The sequence below is a fragment of the Mus pahari genome, chromosome 5, assembly GCF_900095145.1.
Source record: "Mus pahari chromosome 5, PAHARI_EIJ_v1.1, whole genome shotgun sequence".
In the NCBI taxonomy this organism is placed as follows: domain Eukaryota; kingdom Metazoa; phylum Chordata; class Mammalia; order Rodentia; family Muridae; genus Mus; species Mus pahari.
The window spans coordinates 81,042,157-81,054,558 of record NC_034594.1 but is presented as its reverse complement, the minus strand read 5'-3'; the positions used below and the strand labels follow the sequence as shown (position 1 = coordinate 81,054,558).

Here is a 12,402-nt window from a genome sequence, read left to right as displayed (position 1 = left end):
AGAGATTGTTGGATTCTCTGAGATTGGAGTTAGAGATGAGCGTGAACCATCATATGGGTCCTGGGAAAGGAACTTGGGTTCTTTACAAGAGCAACAAATGCTCTTAACCATCGATCCAATTCTCTAACCCTGTATTTTTCTTTATTGTACAATAGTATTTTAAATGCTTTATTTTTCTTTTCTTTTATTTTATAACATTGTTTCCCTTTTTATTTTATTTAATCTTACTAATTCATTTTCCTCTTATCCTCCTTTATTGCTTTTTTATTATTTTTCACTCATCTGATTAATTAAAACACATGTGGATGTGTGTCTATGTATATGCGTGATATGTGTATAATTCACATAATTTCATGCATGGTATTGTGTGTGGAGGTCACAGGACAGTTCTGTGAACTCAGTTCTCTCCTTCCATCTTTATGTGGATTCCAGAATCAAACTCTGCTTTCATGATAAATGCACTTACTGGCCAAACCATCTTGCTGCCCTTAATTCATCTACTTCCTAAGCTCATAGATTACTCTACATTATTTCTCCTACTTGCTAACCATAAACTTTATGGTTATCAGTGTTGGAATTATCAGAGGTTATAATCCTTTCTTTTTATTTTTTAAAATTTATTTATTATATGAGTATACTGTTGCTGTCTTGAGACACACCAGAAGAGGGCATCAAATGGTTGTGAGCTACCATGTCGTTGCTGGGAATTGAATTCAGGACCTCTGGAAGAGCAGATGGTCTCTTAACCACTGAGTCATCGCTCCAGCCCCATCCCTTTTTAATAGTAATTTTGTATCGGCTTTAATTTAGTCTTTGTACTACTAAAGTGGCTTGTTTTTCCTCTCTTGGGTGGTATTGGAATTGGGCCCTCAAGAAAAGACTGCTTTCCAAACCCAATAATAAACTGGAAAAGATAACTATACTAACAGATGTACAAATCACAAAATAGAAACACAATTATGAAGAGGTAGGTAGCATGCTCTGCCAAAGATCATATCATGCTAAAAACTGAATCCAGCAATACTGAAAGAAATGGTTAGGATGTCACACGAAGAATTCATTTGGCTGGTGGTTTGCAGGAGGATACAAATAAGTAGACAGTGAGATAAGGAAGACAGTTCAGAGCCTGGATAAGAAAGCCAGGAAAGCAGAGTGATTATTTGAAATTATGATCATTATGATCATTTCTTTCTTTTTTTAAACACTCACATTTTTATTAGATGTTTTCTTCATTTACATTTCAAATACTATCCCCTTTCCTAGTTTCCTCTCTGAAAATCCCCTATACCCTTCCTTCCCCCTGCTTCCCAACCCACCCACTCCCATTCCTGGTCCTGGCATTCCCCTATACTGGGGCATAGAACCTTCACAGGACCAAGGGCCTCTCCTCCCATTGATGGCTGACTAGGCCATCCTCTGCTACATATGCAACTAGAGACACGAGCTCTGGGGGTACTAGTTAGTTCATATTGTTGTTCCTCCTATAGCAGACCCCTTCAGCTCCTTCAGTACTTTCTCTATCTCCTTCATTGGGGGTCGTGTGATCCATCCAATAGATGACTGTGAGCATCCACTTCTGTATTTTCCAGTCACTGGCATAGCCTCACAGGAGACAGCTATATCAGGGTCCTGTCAGCAAAATCTTGTTGGTATTTGCAATAGTGTCTGGACTTGGTGGTTGTTTATGGGATGATTCCCCGTGTGGGGCAGTCTCTGGATGGTCCTTCCTTCAGTCTCAGCTCTAAACTTTGTCTCTGTAACTCCTTCCATGGGTATTTTGTTTCCCCTTCTAAGAAGGAATGGAGTATTCACACTTTGGTCTTCCTTCTTGAGTTTTATGAATTTTGCAAATTGTATCATGGGTATTCTGTGTTTCTGGGCTAATATCCACTTATCAGTGAGTGCATATTATGTGTGCTCTTTTGTGATTGGGTTACCTGACTCAGGATGATATATTGTGAGCATTTCTATTGTCCATTTAATGATCACAATGAACATAAATTAAAACAGTTCTTGACCCCTAAAGCCACATTGCAGAAGATGCTTAAATGAATATTATATATAGTTGAAAGAAATATAGTCCTAAACATGAAAGGTCAGGAAGGGTAAATTTTGTGAGATGAATAAATAAATGAGAAGCAATAACAACCACCACCACCTCCACAACAACAAACAATGACTATTTTTTTTTTTGTTGTTGTTGCAAGAAACTCATTTCATATGAAAAGGCACATGGGCTGAAAATGAAGGATGGAATTACAAACCTCTAACGAGTGAAATCTGGAAGCAAATATGAGTAGTGAAAGTATGCTTTTCTAATTAGAAGAGGTAAAAAGGGTGACACAAGTTAGGAAAAAGAGCAGTCACTTAAGAAGATGCAATGTTTGTAGCCAGGCATGGTAGTGAATGCCTTTAATGCCAGCATGGATGTAACAGAGGCAGACAGATTTCTTTGAGTTTGAGGGCAGTCTTCTTTACCTAGCAAGGCCAAGCCAGGGCTACACAGTGAAATTCTGCCTCAAAAATGATTGTTAGTATATATGCCTTGAATATTGGTGCACATAATTTCATAAAACAGGCATTATTGGGTGTAATAGGACAGAAAGATCCAGATATAATAAAGGTGGGTGACATTAATACACCATCTATAAACCATCTAGATTTAAAACATTCTAAACATTTTAGAATTAAACCTCCCCACAGATCAAATGGCGTGTCTAAATATCTACATAATATTTCACCCAACATGTGTATAATATACACTCTTCTAGCAGCATATGGAACTTTCTCTAAAATAAAGTTTAAGTTACAAAAAATGTTCTAACAAATACAAAAAATGAGCCTAAAGTAATTTCTGCTATCAGATCATAATGCAATAAAAAACCTAGAAATCAATAGCAAGAGAACCTGTAGAAACTTGAAATTAAAATGAAACAATATATTCTTTAATAATCTTTGGGTTATTGAAATCAGAGAGGGAAATGGAAACAGAACTTACCAGAGATTTAGGGATGCAGCAAAAGTAGTTCTAATACAGTTGTTTGTTTGTTTTTATTTTGTTTTATTTTATTTTATTTTATTTTTTATTTTTGCTAATCTGAAACTTGAAAAGAACAAAGCTATAGTTTTGTGGTCCTGTTTCTTAGAACTGGTATTGCTGTTAGAAAGTTCTTTAAAGTGCTTAAAGAAAGTGCTTTAGGCCTTCTCAGTCATAAACATATAATGGTTCAATTTCTGACATATAGAATTCTTTTACATAAAACATCTGAACTCAATGATGTACCTCAACCATAAAATGAACTAAGGACTAAATCACACAATCATTTATTTGTAGAACATATAATTTCAGTTTCTCCTCTGGAACATATTGCTTGTTACAAGATTTAGACACTTTCACTTTCTATATTTTTACATTTTGTAACTCTGTGGAGACCAATAAATTATGTTACTTACTCATTTCCATAGCTAGGACAGTTATATTATGCCAGGAGAACTCTTCTCTGTCTAGTGGTCTTGCAGTCATTAGAGCACCTGTTGTAATGTCAACATAGAAAAACCTTCCAGGGTCGCTGCCTCTGTCAATGGAGTATCTGCAAAGATAGGGATTAAGAACAGTCTAAGTGCATCAAAGAACTCCACATAAAACCAGAGACACTGAAATATATAGAGGAGAAAGTGGGGAAAAGCCTTGAAGAAACGGGCACAGGGGAAAAATTCCTTAACAGAACAGCAATGGCCTATGCTGTAAGATCAAGAATCAACAAATGGGACCTCATAAAATTGCAAAGCTTCTGTAAGGCAAAAGATACTGTCAATAAGACAAAGAGGCCACCAACAGATTAGGAAAGAATTTTTACCAATCCTAAATCTGATAGGGGACTAATATCCAATATATACAAAGAGCTCAAGAAGCTGAACTCCAAAAATTCAAATAACCCTATTTAAAAATGGGGTACAGAGCTAAACAAAGAATTCTCAACTGAGGAGTACCGAAGGGCTGAGAAGCACTTGAAAAAATGTTCAACATCCTTAATCATCAGGAAAATGCACATCAAAACAACCCTGAGATGTCACCTCATACCAGTCAGAATTGCTAAGATCAAAAATTCAGGGGACAGCAGATGCTGGTGAGGATGTGGAGAAAGAGGATCACTCCTCCATTGCTGGTGGGATTGCAAGCTTGTACAACCACTCTGGAAATCAGTCTGGTGGTTCCTCAGAAAACTGGACATAGTACTACCGGAAAATCCAGCAATACCTCTTCTAGGTATACACCCAGAAGATGTTCCAACTGGTAATAAGGACACATGCTCCACTATGTTCATAACTGCCCTATTTATAATAGCCAGAAGCTGGAAAGAACCCAGATGTCCCTCAACAGAGGAATGGATACAGAAAATGTGGTACATTTACACANTGGAGTACTACTCAGCTATTAAAAACAATGAATTTATGAAATTCTTAGGCAAATGGATGTATCTGGAGGATATCATCCTGAGTGAGGTAACCCAATCACAAAAGAATTCACTTGATATGCACTCACTGATAAGTGGATATTAGCCCAGAAACCTAGAATANCTAAGATACAATCTTCAAAACACAAGAAAATCAAGAATAAGGAAGACCAACACGTGGATACTTCATTCCTCCCCTAAAATAGGGAATAAAATACCCACGAAAGAAGTGGCAGAGACAAAGTTTGGAGCTAAGACAAAAGGATGGACCATTCAGAGACTGCTCCACCCGGGGCCCATCCCATAATCAGCCAACGAATGCAGACACTATTGCATATGCCAGCAAGATCTTGCTGAAAGGACACTGATATAGCTATCTCTGTGAGGCTATGCCAATGCCTGGCAAATATAGAAGTGGATTCCCACAGTCATCTATAGGATAGAACATAGAGACCCCAATGGAGGAGATAGAGAAATTACCCAAGGAACTGAAGGGGTCTGCAACCCTTTAGGTGAAACAACAATATGAACTAATCAGTACCCCCAGAGCTCGTGTCTCTAGCTGCATATATAGCAGAAGATGGCCTAGTCAGCCATCTTTGGGAAGAGATACCCCTTGGTCTTGCAAACTTTATATGCCCCATACAGGGGAACGCCAAGGCCAAGAAGTGGGAGTGGGTGGGCAGGAGAGCAGAGTGGGGGGAGGGTATTGGGGACATTCGGGATACCATTTGAAATGTAAATGAAGAAAATACCTAATAAAATAAGTTAAAAAAAAAAGAACCTTATTTTCACCTGGATAACACGAGAGCATAGCACACGGGGAACTGAGTATATACACGGTGTTAAGATGGTTCAGTCACCTCTGCATTGTCTATGTGTAACACTGCGGATTTTTCATGCTTAAGAGAAACAAAAGAACTTTTTTACTACTTAAAGTATAGTAAAATGAAATAAACAGAGCGCCGAGACCCTAATGGCAGACTTAATTTACATAAAAAGCAATTTATGCTATTTAAAGCTTAAAACTGCTCCAAGAATTTTGGAACGCCCTCAATATCAGCCTCTATTTATATGTGTTTGAAATTCAGCTAAGTTCTCAAATGCAAATCTGAAACTTGAAAAAGAACAAAGCTATAGTTTCGTGGTTCTGCTTCTTAGACCTGGTATCACTTTGGGAAGAAAGCTTTGCTTCAGGCCTTCCCAGTCATAAACATGTAATGATTCAACTCCTGACTGACAGAGAATTTATTAACTGAAGGTTCCTTATGTAGGATGTTTTTAGTGGGCTAAGCAGGTATATTTGGGTTGCTAGTTGTAAATAAAGCAGAGTTTTGTGCATTTATTAGGGATAATCTTCTGGAAGCTAGCAATATGGCCTTCAAAATCTGTAGATCATTACAAGCAGAATTTCAGCAAAGCAAAGGCCATTGTTTGCTCAGGCCACAAACCTTACTTGTTGTTCCCACTGTGTCAGTCTGGACCGATGTGCAGTTTATGTAGGAAAAGAAGGGACTTACAGGCACTTAGGCTGGACAGTCTCAAAGGAAGAATTACATGACTCCTTTCGCTGTGGCTCTGCCTTTCGACTTCTTTAGTGAACTTGGTTGTAAGGAAGACCTGTAATTCTTGTTCAGTCTGATTTGGCAACCCGGTTCCCCCTGTTTACCAGAATTATCTCATCTGCTCTCCATCTTGGGAGATGGAGGAAATATCATGTGTCAGGATGTTTAAAATAAGGAATTTTGATAATTGATTGAGTACCGTCATTGAGAACCTTGTGTATACCTTTTTAAAGGTCAGCAATTTGTTATTTTTATTTAGAGATTATGTACTTTATGATATAATATAATATTTCTTTATGTATCTTGTGGAATTAAAAAATAGACTAACATACATAGCATCTTACATTATTTCTTTGTGTCAAAACCATTTATAATTTATTTTCCTATAAATTTGAAATATGCAGTACATAATTGACTAGTTACCATCGGTACAATAGATCCGTAGATCTTTCTGTCTAAGTTTGATTCCCTCAGTCAAAAATTTCCTCTCTTTCTCCATCAGCCTTGCTGGCCTAAGCCTATGCTCACCACCATTTCTCTCTTTTGTCTCTTCAACATTTTAGATTCTACATTTAAGTAAGATCATGAGCTATTTGTCTTTCTGTGACTGGCTTATTTCACACATATAATGTTCTCTAGATTCATTTGAGTTACTGTAAATGACAGAATTTCCTTCTTTTTAAAGGCCGAGTGCTATTCTCTTTTGTATGTATAAAATACCACAGTAAAAAAATCTATGCATCTGTTGATGAGCACTTAGGTTGTTTCCATATCTTGGCTTTGTGAATAATGTGGCAGTTAGCATGGAAATGAAGATGCTTCTTCTACATACTGAGGGCAATTCCTTTGGATATATGCCCTGAAATCGGATGGCTGGATCTAGTGTTTTGAGTAAGAACCACAGTGTTTTTCAATGTGGCTATGCTAACTGGTATCCCCACCACGAGGTACGCTTTGCCTTTTCTGACCATCCTTTTTATGTTTCATGCTTTAGGGAATGAATGGCCATTCCAATGGGTAAGGCACCTTTTAGTTCTGACTCATTATGGATGTCTCATATATTCACAAGGCTCTTGTATATCTTGAAAAATTGTCTGTTCAGATATTTTGTCATTTCTGAAAATAAGATTATTTGTCCTGGCACGAAAATACAACACAAGCCAAAGTAATCAAAACGGTAGTGTGGCCATAGAATAGAGACACTGATCAAAGGAATAAGGGTAAAAGCCTAGAAATGAATGCATATATGTTGGGAGCATAAAGGTCCTTGTGCCCACAGATCTCCAGGGAACCCAGGAATGTTAAGCACCCAGGATTGTTCTTTCAAAGGGAAGAACATACAACCTGTTTTTCCAGAAAGGTAGGAATTGGAGGTGGGTGAATAACAGCCTGGTGATCCATGTTATCTGTTAGGCCAGGCCTTATCAAGCTCCCACAACGTGGTCTGGATTTGGCTAGAAATCTAAATGACCCTTCCTGCCAGGGGATCCCCATGCTCCCACAACCAGGAGAAGCAGTTAACAGCCTAAAATGACCTCTGCACTAACTGTATGATCAAGATCAGGCCAGAGTCTTCCCTAGGTCCTTAAATTAGCACAGGCAGACTATCTTTAGAACCCATCTCCTTGGAAGAAATTACATGTGCCCTGAGTTGAGTTTTAATGTAATTGTACTTCCTTGTGCACTGGAGATTGTATTACAACAGGAAACTTTCCCCCAAATTGTACTGTTTTAAAAACACTGACCATCGACTGCCTGGCATCAGACTCCCTTAAGGCAATCTGAACTGAGTTTTCATTCTCATCTCTGCACAGTTTCCATCTTTGCTTAGACACTTGCAGGCTCCTCCATACATATATTTATGATCAATTCATTCCTTTTTTAGTAAAGATAACAAGAATACATAATGTGGTTAAAGAACAAACATTGATAACTAGTATTTGGAAAAGTGGCTGTCCACATACAGAATAACCCTTACCTGGCCTTTTTCACAATAAGCAAATGAAGTAGGGACTTACGGTCTGAAACTAAATTTGCTAGAGTAATGTTATATAACATTAGTCTGGGACATGATATTTTGGATAGAGCCATAATGACACACAGGTAGAAAGAGCAAAATGAACAGAGGAAATTACGCCAAACTGAATACTCTACACAACAAAGGAAACAATCAAAAGATGAAAGAAAACTCAAGGTTTGGGGGGAGTGTAAGCGGCTAGTGTTCAAAATGCACAAGTATCCATTTCTCCAAGGGCCAAGGACTGTAAAAACTAATGTGTGTTTAACGGTAGTCACCTTGCTGTGCACTTAATACACAGCTTCTTTCAACATTCTCATATCTTTGGAAAATTATCCTAACCATCAGACAAGCAAGCTGAAGATTAGGAAAATTAAGACACTTTCAACTAAGATTTAAAACCATCTCTGTGGAGTTCCAGGTGTTCATACTGTGCTTCCAGATTGTTTTTAAACAGAGAACAGAGAAAATGTTAAATTCAAAATTTAATAAAAGTTGGCAGAAGTTGCAGTTTGTTTTGTTCTTGAGGTGAAGAAAAACTGCACTTTTCTTAAGAATTTAATTTGAAGTATATGTGTATATATTGTGTATCTTTGTGGGCATGTGTGTATGTGGACAGGTTCCTACCAAAGCCAGGGGAAGGCATTGGATCCCCTGGTTCAGGACCTAACAGGCACTTGTGAGCCGCCTGGTGTGAGTGAGTGCTGGGCGCCAAACTTGGTCTCTCCACCAAAACTGGAATTTTGATAGTAGTAACATTCCAAAGTGCAGTGTTTTGCATACTGCAGCTTGGTGAGTTGTGAAATTTGTGTGGCTGATTGTGATTAGCACTGAAAGAAAATGAGATAGAATGGGATATATGCATGCCAAATTAACACATGTAATGAGGGCAAATGTTGATGTAAAGCTTTTCTCTATCTATTTATCTATCTACAGATATCAATGTATATGAAATGTTTTTCTTCAAATATATACGTTTCTTTGGAGATTCAAGATTGCCACTCAGAGACTTCGGGTTTAAAGAGTCCGCAGTTGAGTAGGAGCCAGAGAAGTTGAAGTAACTTCAGTTATGAATTAGGATAAAATAACTTCTGTTATGACATCTTACATCTTAAGGAGTTAAAGGAAGCCAATTAGCCTCTCTTCCTGTGATTTTGTTTAAAGGACATTATTATTTGCCAGACTTGGCTTAACATACCAAATGTAATGAGTCACCTATCCTCATAACAACACCACCAGCAGGCATTATTATAATTTCTGTTCTACAGACAAGAATATCTGGAGGTTTAAGAGGCTAAACCACTTATTCAAGGCCACACTACTGGGAATCAAATCTAGGCAGTTCAGCCTCATGTCTAGTGTACCTTAGCCACCCTACCAGTGCCTTATTGACATACAAATTGTAGAAGATTTCCCAGGAACACATCTTTACCTCTTCTAGATGAGACATGATAACAAATGGTTAACTTTTTGATAAAAACACTTGTGTACTTACAAGATTATTTTAAAATAAGCTCAAGTGTGGTATTTTTCTGGGTATACTTGTAATTTAGCCTCAAAGTTTATCAGCTGGTTTAAGAGTTGAACTTTCTTTTAGGAAATAGAAGTTGGCTAATGACATTCTAATCTTTTCACTCTCAGACACATGAAAAGCCCCACAGTTGGTCCACAGAGCATAAACTGGATGGAAGGTCTCCAGGCTGTAGGTTTATTTCTGCGGTTCAGGGGAGTAATCCATTAGAAACCAGAAGCCTACCCCCACCATGGGAAATGTCACAGATGGCATGGGACATGGAGTGATAGAAATAACCAAGTCACAGGACCCCTGACAGCACTGCCTAGTTGACACAGCAGGAGCCTGCCTTCGGGAACTTCTCTCTTCAAGTAGAATCCCCTTCAATTTCCCAAGCTAGGCTACAGTGAGGGAATAATGGCCTTCATTTCTCTGAATGGGGCACTGGGCCAATTTCCAGGGTGCAAGAGAACAAATTGAAAGTTCAGATACAGATGGAAAATGAGAAAATTGGGACCTAGTAGTGAATCGTATAGGTGGTTTTCCTGTCTCCTGCTGTAATGTTCTTACCTATTATGAGCAGAATCTGCTTAGCACACACATACAAAGCTGCCTTGAGCAGACAGTATTGAAATTTGTCTGCTTGGGTAAGGACATTCTCTGTCATGAGTATGCTTTCTGGATTCACACATTTCAGAATGGTACAGAAATCCTCGCAGAAGTCGCTTTTAGTGGCTAAATAGCTCAGTATCCTCCTAATTTTCTTTCTTTCTTTTTCTTTCTTTCTTTCTTTCTTTCTTTCTTTCTTTCTTTCTTTCTTTCTTTCTTTCTTTCTTTCTTTTGTATTCTTTCCCCCCTCTCTCCCTCCCTCTTTCTTTCTTTCTTTCTTTCTTTCTTTCTTTCTTTCTTTCTTTCTTTCTTTCTTCCTTCCTTCCTTCCTTCCTTCCTTCCTTCCTTCCTTCCTTCCTTCCTTTCTTTCTTTCTTTCTTTCTTTCTTTCTTTCTTTCTTTCTTTCTTTCTTTCCTTCTTTTTGAGTATTTATCAACGTTAGAGGGTATCTAAGTATTGTAGTTTTCATATGCAAATAACTAAATCTACAGTGTTTGGGGCTTTACTAGTGAATAATGAACAACACTTATAGCTAAGTCCAGCATGAGCTTTTTAGAAAGGAGATTATAGAAATCCTAATAATCCTTTTAAAACATATTGAATGGCCTTTAATTTATAGTATTTTAACTTTTGGTGGTATGTTGATTTGGGAGGCTATTTACTGTGCATTTTGTTTTTAATATTCCATATCATTAATTATTTATAATAAAAAGTATAAGAATTAGCTATGTAGCATAATATACAAATTATTTTAAGATAAAGTTTTATTTTAAATTTTATTTATCATACTTTGTGTCTGTTAGTCCACGTGAATGTACGAGCACATTTTTGTGCAGGTATGCGACACTATGCTCGTATAGTTTCAAATCTACTGGGAACTGGAGTTAGCAGGCATTTGCAGACTGCTTCTACGTGATAGGGTCTGAACTATGATGCTCATGACTGATCTGCAAAGCCTCTTAACCACTGAACTGTCTCTCCAGCTCCTCAAATTAGCTTTTATATAAAAAGAGGATAACATGGATAATTTTGAGAACTATACTAGGGGAAAGGGATTCCAAATAGCTTAGTAAATAAAAGCCACACAGTTGACTTTTCAATACATTTCCTTTTGAGATCTCTGATAATGTAGGACTCTTGATGTTCTTTGTGGACCTAGAGGCTATTTTTTATATTGCACTGGCACAGAGTCAAGATCCCTATATCCACCAATGTGAACTCTATTATTTGTTAACAGAAATTCAGGGGGACAATTGTGCGTGTGACTCTGTCTTCATACCTCCAAGTCTGGGACCTTGTTTTTGTCAGTTTCTCCCCAAGACTGCAGAGTCCTGCCCCAGAGCAGCAGTGTGAGCCTCACCTCCATCTCTGGGTTCTAGCTCTCATCTTGTCTTAGCTCTTTGGAACAGCCAGATGCTCCTTACCACTGACCCAGGCTGACGGAAGTCTTCAAAGGGCCTATCTCAAGTGATATTTTTTGTGAGCCAAACAGGTTTCTTCATCTTGCCTGTCTTACTGTGCTGTAGTTACGGGTGAATCTTGAGTCATGAGTACTTCCCTGCCCCTGCCACCGTCGTCTACCGTTGAGATGTCTTCAGATAATGGCTGTACTACTGAATCCCAGACATACCCTGTGAGGCTCTGTGTATGTGTGTGTGTGTGTATGTGCTCACACATCTGATTGCATTTATTCTCTTTGACTTATTTGTTACTTATCATTGTGACTCCTAATTATATCTGGTTTCCAGTGATTATCACATAGAGTTATACAGTCAAAATTTGGGAGATGATATGGAAATATACTGTTTAGTTCATATTCTATTTTAGAATTTAGATGCTTCATTTACATTTATGCTTGTTTTATTTGTCTCTGCCATGAGGCTTTATCCTCTACAGTAGTCCCACATTACCTTCTTTGACATGAAAACTAACTACTATATCATAAAACAATAAATATATGATTAACAGGTCATGATCACAAAGCATATAATCATGTTTTTCTGAAAATATAAATTTATGTTACATCTGTTTCACTTTTGTTTTCATTATTATGAGGGAGATTATGGTTTCACTTATGTTGCCTTATAAAAAGAGCTTAAAAGATTCTGCTGAAGGGACCCTGATATTGCGGCCTCTTGTGAGGCTATACCAGTGCCTGGCAAACACCAAAGTGGATGCTCACAGCCAGCTATTGGATGGAACACAGGGTCCCCAATGGAGGAGCTAGAGAAAGTACCCAAGGAG

At 37.9% G+C, this 12,402-nt stretch overlaps 1 protein-coding gene across 1 annotated transcript in view; it reads right to left on the bottom strand.

Annotated features, from left to right (window-relative positions):
- Cdh20 (cadherin 20) overlaps positions 1–12,402 on the bottom strand; it is a 220,421-nt gene that overhangs the window by 22,663 nt on the left and 185,356 nt on the right. The window contains exon 8 of the mRNA XM_021197692.1: positions 3,454–3,590. Within this exon, the coding sequence (XP_021053351.1) occupies positions 3,454–3,590 (137 nt within the window). The remainder of the gene's footprint in view (positions 1–3,453; positions 3,591–12,402) is intronic.